This window comes from Telopea speciosissima, chromosome 9 (assembly GCF_018873765.1).
Source record: "Telopea speciosissima isolate NSW1024214 ecotype Mountain lineage chromosome 9, Tspe_v1, whole genome shotgun sequence".
NCBI classification, from domain to species: domain Eukaryota; kingdom Viridiplantae; phylum Streptophyta; class Magnoliopsida; order Proteales; family Proteaceae; genus Telopea; species Telopea speciosissima.
The window spans coordinates 54,530,218-54,547,567 of NC_057924.1; the positions used below are offsets into that span (position 1 = coordinate 54,530,218).

At 39.7% G+C, this 17,350-nt stretch overlaps 1 protein-coding gene and 1 long non-coding RNA gene across 4 annotated transcripts in view; both read right to left on the reverse strand.

Moving 5' to 3' along the window:
• Positions 1–897: 897 nt before the first annotated feature.
• Positions 898–17,350, reverse strand: part of LOC122639924 (WD repeat-containing protein 26 homolog) — a 30,496-nt gene continuing 14,043 nt past the window's right edge. For all 3 annotated transcript variants that reach the window (XM_043832970.1, XM_043832968.1, XM_043832969.1), the window contains exons 3-5: positions 5,221–5,322; positions 2,015–2,644; positions 898–1,349 (exon numbers count right to left, since the gene is read on the reverse strand). In XM_043832970.1, the coding sequence (XP_043688905.1) occupies positions 1,131–1,349; positions 2,015–2,644; positions 5,221–5,322 (951 nt within the window). In that variant the 3' untranslated portion in view covers positions 898–1,130. The remainder of the gene's footprint in view (positions 1,350–2,014; positions 2,645–5,220; positions 5,323–17,350) is intronic.
• On the reverse strand, positions 14,110–14,440 carry LOC122639925. The gene is made up of 2 exons (XR_006329603.1): positions 14,261–14,440; positions 14,110–14,154 (listed from the first exon to the last, which is right to left on the reverse strand). It is a non-coding gene; the product is annotated as an uncharacterized LOC122639925 (long non-coding RNA).

A 17,350-nucleotide genomic window follows, 5' to 3' on the forward strand; every position in this document is an offset into this window, starting at 1 on the left:
TCCTAAGTCACCTTTCCCATCATGGTTTCACTACCTAGAGTGCTCTCTCCCAAGCCTTGCTAACCACTGCTCTCCTCCACAAGAAAAATATCTCCTCGCCCACTTGTCTTTTGTGCTGGACTGGTGTTGGAGATGAGGAGAGCATGTATTCTTTGATTGTCTTCTCTCCCACTCCATATGGGAAAGAACATATGGGAAAGAGTGTTTCACGAGTGTCGGCCATCTCCAAGCCGCATTCTCACCTTTCAGAGAATGGAATTAAATGAAGTTAGAATTTAAAGGTAACCCGCATTCTCACCTTCCAGAGAATGGAATTAAGTGAAGTTCTTTTTAAAGGCATCTCTGGATGCGACCTTGCGAGCACAAAGTGAAGTTAGAATTTTAAGGTAACTCTCTGGATGTGACCTTGTGAGCAAACTCTTTTCTGTGCAACAGTTTATCAGTTTGGAAGGAAATAACCTAAAAAAGGAAGCTGAGAAAATACTGATGGGGCCTCGGGATTGTACTTCCTGGCAAGAAAATTACACCAGCCAAACAATTTTTATTGGTTGGATCATTTATCTGCTTCATTTCCCCAAGTTCCTCTAATTGGGGGCAGAAATGACTGCCCTACCCCCTGCTCAGATGAGGTCCATCCCTCCCCACTATTAGAGGGACCTGGGAAATTATCGGCTCCATTTCCCTGCCCAGACTATTTCCCCAAGTCCCTCCAATAGAGGGTAAAAATGACCACCCTACCCCCTGCCCAAACACACTGCCCGGGTGGAATCCACCCCCTATAAGAGGGACTTGGGGAAATGGACCGAGCAGAAAATGGAGCAGATAATTTTACTCTAAAGTGCCCTAAATATTAAGTTTTGGAAACAATAAACAATAGACATCAATTAAAGAAACCCATGCTTTGAACAATCTCCAATTAGAAAAACAAATTGGGAGAAATTTGGAAGAAAAAAAATGTTGATCAGTAAATGGTTTGTTGGCAGATAGCAGTAGCAAACTTTACATGCTTGTTTGCTATGCATGCCAAGATAAGAAGGAAGAGAATTTACACAATGCAATGGACTTGAAATTAACAATAAAACCTGACCAATTCAAGTAATATTTTTGTTTCTTTTCATTTTCATTTGCTCTTATGTTCCTCCATTGCAGTGGTGGATGATGCCATTACAGTAAGTGTCCTTGCGCTTAAGGTTAACCCGATTTAAACCCCATATACGAATTGTACGGTCATCACTTGCAGATGCCAACATGTGGGGGTCTGCAGGATTCCAGCTAACACAGTTAACAGCTCCAGAATGTCCAGGCAATGCCTCCAGGAGTTCTCCAGTTGCTCTATGCCATATATAGACCTGTTGATAGTAGCAGAGTACCCATTACCACCAAGGTTTACAATTGCATTAATGGACAAAAAAAGATGTGATTGAAGCATTATAGAAATTAAGGGTCCACTTTGAGGATGGAAAAATATCTGGGAAGGACAGAAAATATATGGTTAGCACCCAAGCATTCCTTCTCCTTATCAATAGCAGTTTGTCTGACACCAACACTAATGACTCCACTTAGGTTATATAGTCCAGTATGAAAGCAGTATAGCATGGTATGCAACTCTGTAAATTGTCAAGAATCAAGATGGTATTCCAAGTTTATGCATCAACAATTTGCTGCGGGATAAAGCTTGTGAGGAAAAGCACTGCATTCTTCTAAGAATTAATGCATATAAATTGCAAGATTCCCATCGATTGGATCTTAACAAATGTATGACCAAAAAGCATACTGAATACGTGACCAAAAAAACACTGACGTCACAGCCCCACACCAGGTTCCACTTACGAGTTCTGAGTAATGACCATATGGAATAACTCCAACCTATATTATTAGAGTATTAGGGGGTATGCTCATGAAGACAACTTACCTGAATAGAATTACAATGGGTGATTTCAATTAAAATTCTCAGCAATATACTTCAAACCCAAGAATACATAAACGATGAGCAGAAGAGAAAAAATATCCATACCTGTGAATCTTCACTTCCACTGGCAATGAAGGCTTGGTCAAAGCCACCAAAGCAAGACCTAATGACAAACCGACTGCGTTTGTGACCCATGTACTTGGAGACAAGCTTAAGATCACCATCGATGCTCCACAGATGGATTTCTTGGTTAAAAAGATTAATCAGCAAGAACTTATTGTCCCTTGATAATGAGAATGAAGTAATTGTTTGATTCTCTTCAATCTCACCCTCCACTTTTGCTTCTCGGTCGAGCAGAAGTATCGCATTTTCCCTACACATGCTTATAATCCTCTTCCCATCATTTGTGATGGCCATGTCTGAGATCTTCAGTGTCCGCAGCCCTTTCCAACACTCCAGCTCTTTCCCATCCAAATCCCACATACAAATACTCTTGTCAGTCATACCAGAGAACACCCGTTTCCCATCAGGAAGCCATCCACAGGAGATCGAACCAACACCAGCTTTTTCATAAGCTTGGAGACATACACCAGAAGTCACATCCCAACGTCTGATAACTTCCTCCATTCCACAGGTGAGGAGCTGCCGGTCATCAGGGCTCCAAGAAACAGTCAGCACAGGTTTCTGGTGTCCAGTTAGTCTATGCTTCAAGGAGACTCCACCATCCTCATTAACCTATGGTATTTGTTTTCTTAAAATAAGGAGTAGCAGACATAATTGAGTGAAACTAAAGGGACAAAAGACACTGTAGAAGCATAACAATCCATAGTGATTTCAACACACATCTTAAGGCCAAAGGGCTGAAATATTTAATCACTAAACTACAGAGAAAATGCCTGCGATATGAAGACACTGGAGGCCTACTAAGCATAATTGTCAAGGTGCCAAGGCGACCAAGGCGGTGGATGCATGCCTATGCAACAACGCACCCGCCCAGGCGACAAGGCACCCTAGTGTTTTTTCCCCTACCCAAATATCTAGTATTGACACATCATAAACATCATAAGTAAATTAACAGCCAATTAAAGAAACCAACAATTACATATAAATTAACATCCATAGTCATCAACGTGGAGAGGCGACCATGGTGGTGGAGAGGGGCTAAAATCAAGGTGACACCGCCTAGGCGGCAAGGCCCCCGCCTGCAACGCCTTGATAACTATGTTAACATCCATTGTCAGACTGACCGGTTGTGCACAACAAACTAGCAGTAAAAATCAGCAGTTAAATATAAATTGAACAAAGAAGCTATTTCAGTAATTCAGTTCAATGATATTTGATTGTCACGTAGGATCATAATTTCTAGCAGAGAATTAACGATAAACATAACAGTATAATCAGATAAAACAGTGTAGCAAGGTTTATGATTCAATGATTCCATGTATCGGAAGCATTATAATCCTGTACGCTGCAAAATAAAAAGGTTAGGAAAAGAATCTATATAACCAAAAAAAACACAAAACAGCATAAGATGCCCACCCAGCCACCTAGGTGGACCAAGGCGACGCCCAGGTGGCCAAGGAGACCACCTTACCTACATCTAGTAAAGCAATCCATCGCCTTGACATCCTGAAGGCAGCTAGATACCAAGGCGACAACTTGAGAACTATGCTTCCAAGGAGATTCAATGCAAAGTTCTGACTAACAAAAACAGCTTAACCACCTTCTATAAATTTTTTTTTTAAAAAAAAGCTTAAATATATGAGAAAAATGTATCATCTCAGAAAAAGTGGAAGAGCAATCTATGGCATGGGAATACATTTTCTGGACTGGTAGGCCAAGGTTGCTTTGTTGGAAAGTGGACAAAGCTGCACCTTTCTCTCTTTTGGGACATAGAAAGAGAACATAAGGCCAATCCAGACCACCCTTTTCATAAATCAAACAAGTGAATTTCAAGATAGCCCACACACACAATCTCCCATTCCATAATAATCCTATATATTCCACCATGAACCGGACACTTACACTGCTAAATGGCAGGCTAGCATTTCATATTAAGGGAGGTAGAAAAAGGATAATGTGGAAAAAATTGTGTAAATTTAAGTTTAATGTGTTTTGACATAAAATGAGCAGAAGGTTTAAAAAAAATCTGCAATATTCAACCACTAAATTTGTTTCTTCGACAGCAAAAGGAAGTTGCGTAAATTTCCATTCTATGTGGCCCACTATTTATGTCCAATGAATATAGACAAAGCAGAGGAAAATAAGCATCTCCCTTACTTTATTTTAGCTTTTAAAAGAAATATTACTGGAACTCTCTAAAAAAAAAAAGAGGCGGGGGGGTGGGGGCGCACAGAAATAATCAATACTGCCACATTCCTTGACATCTTAAAACAGCGATTCATTTGAACTTCAAATTCAAACTAAAAGCCAATCAAAGTCTCAGCCAAGGGGGGGATTATTAGACCTAAACTTTGTTTTGGGAATTCACATCTGTGTGCCCGTTAATTCACAGTTACTATCTTTTCTTGTTTTTGGTTTTTAAAGAATCAGCTATGACTGGTCCTTTCCAAATTGATAGTATAAATTATTTTGCATAAACTTCCAGTTATCAAATAAAAAGAACTACTATTTTTTGTTAGATTTAGATTCAGAAATTTTATCATAAAAATGTTTAGTTATCTTTACAGGAAAATAAACCCAAATATGTGGGATAAGGTTATCCGTTAATCACAAGACCAGCTAAGTTTTTTCTTCTCATATGGTTTTCTTACTCATTTAGCAAAAAAAGAAACATAGCATGCTTCTGTCACTTACATTTTTATTGTGAAGTAATATGAGCCTGGATCTAAAATCACTAACGCTGTATTTGAGAGAGCTTCTTGCACACAGACTATTAATGAGAAACAGATGCTGAGAGGCAGTCCTTCCCTCTCTCTCCCCCCCCCAAACCCCCCCCCCCCCCCCAAAAAAAACACAACTTCTGGAGATTCTCCAGATTGGGAGTGAACACTCCAAGAAAAAATAATTCTAAGTTGGAGAAGCTGGACTCTGGAGAATCCAATAAGCAAAAGCCGGAGAACTCTCCCCCCCCACAAAAAAAAAAACCACCAAATAGAAGACGACAATGTGATGATGAAAGATCTATTTAGGAAAAAAAAATCAACTGCTACAATGGATGATACACACTTCGATGCAATAGTAATTAAAATAAAATGAATTTTGTTCTAACTAAAAGGATGATACATAAATTGACAGAAAGGAAATACTAGACTGAACAATTCCATAACAAACTTTAGAAGCAAAAATACCTCCCATATAATTGCTGATCGATCATTAGATGACGAAGCTAAGTATTTCCCATTATGCGAAAATTGCAAATACCAGACTTCATCACGGTGGGCTTGCAAGACCTGTTCCATGTAATGAATCAAGAAAGACTCAGATCAATGATACCAGCCAATTTAAAGAAACTAATCCCCCAACAGAAAATATAAACTAGCAAACGCAGTTCTTCTCAACAACAAAAATGCATTCTTGAAAGCAACAAAAGTTTGCAATATTTGTGTTCAAATGCGCAACTGACAGATCATAGTAAGATCCTTTCAGTAAACAAATTTAATGCAAACAGAGCATAGAGCATACAAAGCTCTGAAAATCAAAATCCCATGCTAAGAGGCAATAAGCTCCCTAGGAGCTCAAGGGGGTCTTTTATTCCCCTTCCCTTATTCCTTGACAGAAAACAAATCAATAGATAAATATAAGCAGTGGAAAATAAAAAAAGGAAATGCATTCCTATGGGTATTATTTAGCATTATACAAAAAAAAAAAAGGAGAAGCATTAAAAAAAGAAAAAGGACATAATGCGGTCTGAAATGACCTGAAGTCAGCTTTCAGAAACCAGCAGTAATGTAGGGTCGCAGGTCAAAAGTCTGAGAACTCAAGATCGGATGGTCCGCTGGCTAAAACTCAGGTCAAATGGTCTGATTAAGCAGTAGAAAATACCCTCAAATTTTGAAGGACTGACAGTTGGATATTGATTTACTGAAGTATCCTACTGTTGTAGAAATTTGAAAACCAGAAAACTAGCAGAATCAATAAGTAGTTTGCAGGGGAATTCAAAAACAACAGCAAATAGTGGTTGATTTAATAAACAATGAGTTAACAAAACAGTAATAAGATCTGGGTTTAACAGAAGAATTGATGGACAGTTTCAGTAGGTGATTAAACAAGGAATAATCCAGAAACAAAACCAGAATTAAGCATAAATAATAGATAAGATGGAAAAGAAGATGAGAGGGGTATGAGACCAGATCATATGGAGAGAGAAAAGATCTGTTTCGCAATTTGGGAGAGAGGAGAGAAAGAATAATGTAAAGGGATAGAAGACAGATCAGCCACATATGGCAATTTCGAAAACCCACTAATTCATTCATTCAATCAACTTTATCGTAAAAGACTAAAAAAAAAAAAAATAACTCTATTTGTCTCTTAACCGCCCGAATAAGCATAAACTAAGTTAAACCAACATAAAAAAACCCAACTTAAACAAACTCTTTCTAGATTTGACAACATATGGGCCCACACAACCTTATCCCCATCCTTAATTTCATGTACCCCCTTCAATCCCATCTTTTGAGAACATAACAAATCCCAAGGCCCACCATAGAACCCAATCATGGGCCAAATAAAGTGTTATGAGACCCAAATGGCTCGATTGGACACCCTTAACTGCATTAATGCCCCCAGTGTTGGAAAAGAGTTTTATAGTACAGGAGAATTAACACCACTCAACAAGAATCGATGTCAGTCACCTTGATTCGACGATTTGATGCTTCTCACAAACAAAACGAACAAAACCAATGACCATCAGCCTTTTACTGTTGGAGATATATTGCGGAAGAACAAATTACACACTTTTGATCCCACTGAATGGCATCTTCTCTGATCGGAATCTATTCTTGGAGTCTCACATCTTCAATCGAACCGTCGATCAACTTACTGATTATTTCGATCGAAATCCGTTCGTGATCATCGATTCTTCTGCCACCTTTCTTCCACTTGTGATTCATTTTCCAAAGCTTCCTTCATACTCATTTTTTATCACAGAGACCATTGGTATAATCGGCAATCACTCGAAATCCTGTTTGGAGATCAGGAAGTCCATCCACAACTCCCTTTGTGCTTCTCTCCATGTGTAATTGAAGCGCGAGAATTTGAGATTCAAGTAAATCATAATCAATCGCCATGAGATTTTCTGCTCTGATACATGGTACCAATAAATGAGGTCTGAAATGGCCTAAAGTCAGGCTCTAGAAAGCAGCAGTAGTGGAGGATCACCGGCCAAGGGAAGAACTCAGATTTCAGGAGGAAACTGATAACTCAAGATCGGAGGGTCTGCTCTCGCGAAAACTCAGGTCAAAATGGTATGATTAAGCAGAAGAATATACCCATAAATTTTGAAGAACTAATGGTTGGATTTTGATTTACTGAAGTTTCCTACCACAGTAGAAAATGAAAACCTGAAAACTAGCAGAACCAATAGGTAGTTGCAGGGGAATTCAGAAACAACAGCAAATAGTGATCTGACTTAATAAACAATGAGTTAACAAAACAGAACTATGGTTTGATTTTAACAGAAGAATCAATGGACAGTTTCAGCATTTGATTAAACAATGAATAACCCAGAAACTAAACCAGCATTAGCCATAAAAACGGAATAAACATGCGCAGGATATAAGACAAAGGAATATAAGAGAAACAGATATTAGAACATATTGTATGGAAAGAGAAACGATCTGTTTCGTAACTTGGGAGAGAGGAGAGAGAAGACAGTTCAGCCACAGAGGAATTTTCAAAACACCAAAATAATCCATTCATTCAATCAACTCTGGCGTAAAGAGAGGGGTGTTGCTACATCTGTAAAAACTAAAAAACAATAATTGACTCCACTAAATGACTCTTAACCTTCCTAATTAATCTAAACTAACTTAAACTTAATAATTCGCTTAACATAAAGGACTTTCTATATTTGACTACTTAAAGACCCACACAACCTTATCGCTCTACTTAATTTCATGTACCCCCTCAATCCCAACTTTTGGGCTTATAAAGAGACCCATTACATTAATAAACCCAAAATAAAAAGCCTAAGGACCACCAATAGAACCCAACCATGGGCCAAAATAATATCTTCCAAAGCCCAATTGGCCCAACTGGACACCCTTAACTGCATCAAGACAATACATATCAACAGATCAGATCTATTGTCCCTCTAAATGGACCTCTAATTGTTACATTAACTCAGCCAGCTCAATCCAACAGACTACTGGGAGGAAGAAGCCAAATAAAGCATCAGAGAGCCAATACAGGCGAATGTTTTTGGGGACCCATCATTTTTTTTTTTTTGTGAATAAATATCATTACCAAAAGTGCCCCCCCTCCCCCAAAAAAAAAAGAAAAAGGGGGGGGGGGCGGGGGGAGGGGAAGACTATACAAGCCTCAAGCCTTAAGAGTATAGGCTATGAGGCAAAAAGAGAGAAACATCTGATCCCCAGGAAACAACAATGTGCTTATTCCTTGGGGTGTCAACAAGAGGTCTATGAGGAAGCATGTGGAGCTTGGAACTAACATCAAAGGAGATGGTTTTCCAAATCATATCAATAGAACGAAAATTGGAAGTCCATCTTCGGAGATTCCGTTCCATCCAAATGTGAGATATAGCAGCCCCAAACACAAGCTTGCCAGCGATATCACAGATCGAACTACCTGAAAAAACCCTATCCAACCAAAGCCATTTCCTGGCAAAGGGAAGAGCTCTCCGACTGTGGGGCCAAATGGAGAGGGCTAGGGGAGCAAGAGAAAAAAAATTCGCAGTTTTTGGGTAGGGGTAGAGGACCCATCATTGATCATCAAGAATTCGCAGTTTCTCCCCTTGAACAACCCAGAAATGCAATGAAGTGGTCACGAGACATTTCCCTCTTGGGCTGTTAAATTTAGAGACCTAAAGCCATAATACTAAAACCTCTACAACTGCATTTAAAGAGAGCCAACCATCATGGAACCAGGTTCAAGATATGCATTAAATCGAAAATCAGCTACAAGAAAATTGAAGAAATCTAGAGTGCTTACCCATGGGTTGCTCTAGGTCACATTAGTTAAGTTTGAGTCCTACGAGTTGGAGATTACACTTGGAAGTATCTAAAGGATGAGAACCAACTATGTAGCATCTACATTGAAAATTCAACTATTGTATACGCCATTAGTCCATTTGGGGGGTTAAATCCAAGAATTTCCCCCCTTGGCAATAAGGTCTTTTTGGTGGTCTCAACTTCTTGTTTATATTATTTTATTATTGTTCTGATTTCACCCACCAACATGGGTGTTTTGATCACTATGAAGAAGGGCTATTTTTTACCTAAAGGCTGTCAAGGGAAAGCTTGCCTCGACAGTCACCCCTTTTAGAGTAGCTCAGCTCAACAACCCAAAAGTTGGATAGGTTGTGGAGCTCATAGATAACCTACATATCAAATTTCACATCCCATCTCAAATATGTAGCAGCCAATGTTTTGAGGTTTAAATTTGGGTTAAAGTTATTAGATAGATTGATGATATGGTGGACAACATACCCACAAAATTTCAGTACAGCATAATGCCTTCTGGAAAATACGCCACTCCAAAGGAGACCTTCCTAGACCGACCATGTAAAGGAAATTTTCCCTATGAATAATTATTTGGAAAGTAGGCCTTTTATAGGTGGTGACACAACCATAAGTAGGAAATAGTTTCCCCACTGAACTCCTAGTTAAAACAGGATAAATTTAGCTGACGTGATCCCAAGTCTAAGATACTCGATTTAGGTCACTACGGTCCGATCAAAATGTAAATAACTCAAAAGAGAGGAACCAGTGGCACTTTTGTAATTTTGAACAATTAAGGACCCTTCTTCGATAAGTAAACAGTAGCTGGGAATGGGGATAAATCTGAAATTCAATTTAAAGATCATAGTTGTCAAAAGGTGACTAGGCAACCCAAGGCATTGGAGGGTTGAGTAGGCGACAAGGCACCAGCCTAGGTGTCGCCTAGGCACCCCAGGCATGCATATATGAATATATGTGATATTGCAATGATAATTTTATATAATTATGCTTATATGCAACATAGAAGCCAGATCAATGCAATATAATATAATGTAAGCATTATTAGGAGTTCTTTTTTTCTTTAGTTCAAGATGGATCTTCTTTCTTTACTTATTTGTATAATCCAGCTTGAGGGGGAGTGTTGGAATATGTAATCCAGAATACCATGGGGGTATTTTGGTCCTTTTGGGGGTAATTTATTTATTATGTTATTAGGTACAGTCGGCTATGTGGGTTTTAGTCCCACATCGCCTAGTTTAGTCTCTTTGTAATTTCCCCTTTATTATAAATAGAGGGGCTTACCTATCAATTAATCAACTCAAGCAATTATTCTCTCATTCTCTCTTTTCTCTCTTATCTTCTCTCTCTAAGGTTACTGGTTACAGGTCCTAGGTTTTCTACATGGTATCAGAGCACTAACCAGCACCTGGTTCTCTCCGTCAAAGCCATTTTGAGAGTCGTTTTGGGTTTCTAGTTCGAAGAATGAAACCCTAGTTTAAGAAGAAAACGAACTAGGGTTTCCATGAAGATTTAGTGTGGAAAATCATACATGTTTAGTTCGAAAGTTTGCTAGCAGTGATGTGCATCATATCTTATCGATTGCTACTGCTCTTTTTTTTTAATCGATTGCTAAAGACTTGCTACTACTGGTGTCTCTCTTCGATTTTGTTGCTCTACCTCGTTGCTCCCTGTCGAAATTATACTGCTACGGTTCAATTTGTTATTGTTGCGGATCCTTCGGTTTTGTTCGATCGAAGAAGAGGGTTGAAGGAGATTGATATGTTGCTTTTCTACTCCGCTGGATTGTCTGACAGTATTGAATTGTTCTCGATTTCTGCTGCTGCCCTAAGCGATGGCTCCATCGATTTCTCTTGATGTTGGTGTTAAGATATGTAACCCTGGTTTCTGCTGCTTCTGAGTGGTTCGATTGTTTCGATTGGTGGAGTCGAAGGTGTTTTTCTTGAGTTCTGCTACCGTGTTGATTTGCTGATGGGTTCTTGCTGATGGCATCTTCAGCAAATTTAATTTTTGGTCTTGAAACTTGGAGAAGAATTTCATAATCGTGACTCTCAAGAGGAAGAAGATAGTCCATGACTCTGCTGATTTGTTGAGGTCTGGTGTTTCATGGAGTCCAGAGGTTGAAGACAAGATTTCTGTTGAGCCATAGTTTTCCCGCTGGCCGCTTGGTTCAGCGTAGGAATATGCCCCTTTTCTCCCCCAAGGTGCTGCTTCTCTGTTCACTTTACAGTCTCAGGTTCTGAAGGTTGAAGACAACCACAGACGTGGTGTCTTTATTATTATGTTTTCTGAATCTCATTATTGCCCCCACTTTTGCCCCTACTTTTGCCTTCAATTACTTCATAGTCTTTATTTATTTTCCCTTCCAAGTCTGTCCCCCATTTATAAATCTAATTCCCTACATGACCCATTACTTTCTTATTTACCACAGGCCCCTTGCAAAATTCTGGTTATTTACGGAACTGCCATTACCTTTTTAATACATTCTCCTATTTGACTATCCAATTGACCCTTGAAAATTCTGATTTATTACCAGTTTGCCCTTTGGCTTGGATTGTACTTAAAAGTAGATTTCCACCAAATTACAGCCATGCCATTTTTTTTTCCAACACCATTCCCTTTCAATAATTCTAATTCCCTTCATATCCCAAAACATACCTTTGGCATACACCCATAACCCCTTTGGAAGTTCATGGTATTTTCTAATTTGCCGTTGCTACCTTTTCCATTACCCATAGCACCTTCGGAAAATTTTGGAATATTTTGTTTTTTGCCCTGTTTCTTACATCATCTCTATTATGTCCACGTGTACTACACGTGAGGGGGGGATTATGTACAATACATCTCCAGACATTGCAAAACGCAGAACTTGCAGGAACATTGGTGCAAAACATAGAAGATCAGTTTTCTCCACCATTGCCATTGGGTATCCTTCGTTATTGGGTTGAGTTTGCCATAAAGGGGAGATTGAAGTATTGAAGAGTATTGAAGATATTTGGTTGTTGCCTATTTGAGGACTTTCAGTTGGGTTGATACAGTATTTTTTCCGCTGCCTGATTCAGTTTGTTTTCGTTGCTTACTGCTCTAGTTATTTAACTTCAAGATTTTATGTCATTATGACAATCTGAAATTCATCACTGGATAGTTATTGAAGATCGTTGAAAGCTGCCTTTTTTGGAAGTCATTCCAGTCCCGGTTTGCTGATCATGTCTGTCCATGTTTTGAAGATCTATTTTTTTCAAGTTCTTGAAGGTTTATTTGGGAGCTGCATTCGTATGTCAAGCTGGAATCTACTGCACCTTAGTTTTTTTCCCATTTTATTCAAGTTGGGCATTAGTACATGTTATGCGCCAACTTGAGGGGGAGTGTTAGCATTATTAGAAGTTCTTTTTTTCTTTAGTTCAAGATGGATCTTCTTTCTTTACTTATTTGTATAATCCAGCTTGAGGGGGAGTGTTGGAATATGTAATCCAGAATACCGTGGGGGTATTCTGGTCCTTTTGGGGGTAGTTAATTTATTATGTTATTAGGTATAGTCGGCTATGTGGGTTTTAGTCCCACATCGCCTAGTTTAGTCTCTTTGTAATTTCCCCTCTATTATAAATAGAGGGGTTTACCTATCAATTAATCAACTCAAGCAATTATTCTCTCATTCTCTCTTTTCTCTCTTCTCTTCTCTCTCTAAGGTTACTGGTTACAGGTCCTAGGCTTTCTACATATAATTATGCTAGTAATGACCCACAACAACTACTCAGCCTTATCCCAACTAAATGGGGTCAGCTACATGGATCCTTACCCTCCAATCAGCTCTATTCGAGGTCATACTTGATACAATGCCTAAGCTTTGCATGTCTTTCCTCAGTACTTCTCCTAAGGTAATTTTAGGTCGGCCCCTGGCGTTTTTTTAAATTCCGCCATTGTTTGCTGCCGGTCCCAAGGCCGGATAAAGGAGGAGGGTGTGTGTGTCAAGTTGGCAGGCAGCACCGGAAAAAAAAAAAAAAAAAAACAGCCAAACCCTTTTACATGGATTCTACATCCTTTTATTATGCTAGTAATGACCTAATATGAGAAAATAAACATATAATAAACAAAAAAATAGGATACAATATAAGCATATTCATCAAAAAGCAGAGCAATAAACAAAATTAATGTAAACTCACAAAGCGCCCGCAAGGCGTTTTTGTCGCCTTGGTCCCAAGAAAGAGCCTAGATGCCTAGATAATGCCTAGGCAATGCCATGAGTCCATGACAACTATGTTAAAGATGAAGGGAAATTCTGAAATTTATAATAAGGGAAAAACAGTGCAGCCTGGTCACGCGGCCCCAGCGCCTAGACACAGCCCCCCTGAAACGATCACCCTGCCCCCCTACAAAATGAAAATCCCCCGCTTGTTGATGCCCCTGCGCGTCACCTCATTGGCCCCACACTGGTGCACGGGCCATGCAACCGGGCAGCTTCTTCTTCCCAAATTATAAATAGGGAAAATTGCCTAGATCTACAAGATAGGAAAAAGATTTACAAACTTGATAGAAATAAATTATGTTTTAAAATCATAAGTTACCATGTTAAAAAGATTTACCAAATCCCCATATGAGTAATAAAAGCTAAAGAAATAACCTAAAATACCCTTAGCATCTCTCTTTCTCTTTCTTTATTTTTATTCCTATTTTAGCGTTTTACACTTTTACTCCCATTTTTTTATTTCACACCATTCACCTCCCTCCTCGTCCTCCTCCTCCTCCTTCTCCTTCATCAGGGGATGAGGTTGCAGCAGTGGTTGTCACCGCAATCCCTGCTAGCCTTCCTTCTTCTCCGCTTTTAATTTTTTATTACCCACCCCTGCTACCGCCTCCCTATTCTCAGTTCCTCCCTCCCGTTAGTTCCACGACCTTCCTTCCACCCCCTTCATCCCATCCCCTGCAATCAATTTTCTATGAAATTCAGACACTTGAAATCCTTTTCAATCTGTGCTCAGGTGGTTTTCCTATATGCCTTGAATAGAGATTAAACAACTCATTCTGCAGACTTTTTACTTCCTTTCATGCAAGACCAACATCTGTTGCTTGACCTAGAAACCTTGTAATTGGCTGTTTTATCATGATGGTTGAAGAGGGCAAAGCAGAGTGTTTTCCTTTGGCACCAGCAGCTAAAAGCAGCGCTGCTTCATGGGTGAAAATAAGTGGCTTCACATACTTCATGACATCATAAATGGAAAATGCCTTTGTTTCATATCCCAACTTCTTCCCACCTTTCACCTTTGTTGTCCCAGTGGAGTTTATATATAGGTGATAAATTAGTTCTCGGCATCCTCATATTGACGATAAAGAGATTCAGCTAGGATCAATTCTGTGACAGAAGGAACAAGAGACATGCCCATATTAAAAGTGGAGAAGAGGGAGGACAGGAGCAGGGAGTGCGGTGACAGCCGCCACTACAACCTTTTCAGCTTTATCCCCTGATGAAGCAGAAGAACGAGGAGGAAGGTGACATTAAAAAAAAAAAATGGGAGTAAAACACTAAAATGAGAAGAGGGAGTACGGGAGCAGGTAGTGCGGTGACAGCCGCCACTACAACCTTTTCGGCTTCATCCCCTGATGAAGAAGAAGAACGAGGACAAGGGAGGTTAAATAAAAATAAAAAAAAAAGGGAGTAAAACACTAAAATGAGAATAAAAAATAGTAAAAAGGAAAGAGAAAGATGCTAAACGCGGAGAAGAGGGAGGACGGGAGCAGGGAGTGCGGTGACAACCTCCACTGCAACCTTTTTGGCTTCATCCCCTGATGAAGAAGAAGAACGAGGAGGTGAAATAAAAAAATATGGGAGTAAAACACTAAAATGAGAATAAAAAATAGTAAAAAGGAAAGAGAAAGATGCTAAGAGTATTTTAGGCTATTTCTTTAACTTTTATTACTCATATGGGGATTTCGTAAATTTTTTCAACATAGTAACTTATGATTGTAAAATATAATTTATTTCTACCAAATTTGTAAATCTTTGTCCTATCCAGTGGGTCTAGGTAATTTCCCCTAATAAATAAAGGATAGAACAAAATTAGGGATAGAGTAGGGTATTCTTGGGAAGACAAAATAGGGTTTATGTTATTTCGTGGGGGAAGGTTATCTTCAACCTCCTGACCTGCTACGCACAATGGGAGAACAACTTGGGTTTCATATGAGAGAGCTCTCTCGATTAGAACCCATTCAACCCAAGATTGTGGGAATTAGTTTCTCACTGCTAGGCCTCCCAACTACGACAGGTAGCAAATCGAAAGAACAAGCTACAAGAGAATAGAGCTGAACCAATTCAAGGTCTACCACCAGATGAGAGAACAAGTCTGTGTTTCAAACTGAAACTCTAGATTTCATCAAGGTTTCAAGTTAGGGTTCTGCAGCGAAGGTCGCCAGAGGTAGTGACTCCAATTACAAAGCCTTAATTCTTTTGCTCTCTCGCTCTCAGGCGGTGAAATCGGTGATAGCAAGGGGAGCATCTCGCTCCCCCACTCTCACCTCAAACAGGTAAAGCGGTGTGTCTCCGCCATTATTGGAGATAATTTATTCTCCACGGAGCTTCTCCAACGGTCGGATCCCCTTATATATAGGACTCTGTTGTTCGATCTTTGACGAGGGGCTTAAAAACTTGCTCTGCTGCTGAACGGAGCTAAGGTACTTCACGGCCTGCTACAGCCTGTTCAAAGGCTCTTCCCTGGGCTTCGAGAGTTGCTGTCGGCAGGGCACATCTTCCCATCACGAATAGTTGCCGGTTATTGAAGCATATCAGGTTTGTCCTGCAGGATTGTTAATCTTGAGCAGTGGACTTCTTAGTGGAAAACCCCCTTTCTCCAATTCTCTCCATCCCTCCCCAACCCTGTCTCTCTATCCCCATTCACTGAACCCGTCTCGTCTATCCCCATTCTCTCTATCACCTTCTCTTAAAAAAAAAAAAGGGTTCAAAGGTGGGTTTGCTGTACTTGCCTTCCCACCCTGTTACCAGCATCGAGTCCCTTCACAAACCCCTCACTCCTCAATCCTGTCTCTCTCTGACCTCCTCAGCAACAAACCCTGCTATTCCGATCTTCCAACAAATCCCCCTCCCACGATTTGTTTACACCCACACCCCATCGTTGACTATACCTTTACAAACCCCAATCAATTACCGACATTGGGGCACCAGGACCAGAATTAGAACCTGCTATTCTGACCCCTGCCGTTACCCTTTTCCCTTTCCTCCCCCTGCCGTCTGACTAGCAGCACTAGAGCCCCAGACCAGAACCTGCTATCCCAGCCCAACACGCACTGCAGCCACTGCTCGGTAGCAGATTTGGAGGAAAAGGGCATTCTGTGGAGAGGAATTCGTCGGGTTCGTGTAGGACAGTTGCTGATGATCGAGGCCCATTACCTGTGATTCGTCTTCAAGGGTTCATTGTCCTTGGTTGGGGATCATCGATCTCCATTCTGTAAAGAACATCCAAATCTTTCCCTTTATGAGACCAAATCTCTTGTCTTGATTTTTCTTTGCTATCCTTTGCCAATCCTTTCTATCTTGCTATTTATTTCTCGGTCGGTTTGTTGTTTCAACTATTTGATGTTTCATCCAAACTGATATTGGCCGTCTCTTCTAAATATTTAGTTAGTGTTATGTTAAAATCATAAAACCCTTACAATTTATGTATGTATTGCCTATCTTTATGGGTTTATCTATTTGTTGTCCTGAAGTTTGATGCCCAATATTCAGGTGCAAGCTGAATCTCTGTTTTCATCTTACTGCTTTTTGTTTAAATCCTATACATAGCGAATCAGTTCCCTTATGGTGATCGTGTTTACCGAGTTAATGTATTCCTATAATACAAGAAGCATTTATCTCATTCTCATATTTGCATGCCTTGGTGGATTATACCGCTTTCCCATGTATTGCAAGAAGCAGTTACCTGTCATAACAGGTGCCGAAGCTGATTTTCTTTGAGACCTTGAACATGCAACCAGGGAAGCGGTCGCTAACCTTTTCATTTGAATTGCCATCGAACAGTGGTTCAGGAAGTCTTATGTGTAGTAAGGGATACACTGGATACACTCCCTATTAAATATTTCAGTTCCTGTTCTACAATTTAATTTATGCCTGATATTTTACCATTCCTTGATATGCTCCAGTTTAATGTGCTAGAACCCGCTATATTTCTGTTTGTTATTGAATCCAACTGTTTCATTTTGTTTGGCCTTGATAACATTTTTATATATTTCATTTTGTACTACATGCCCCTCATATTGATGCTAATCTGAAATACTTGTT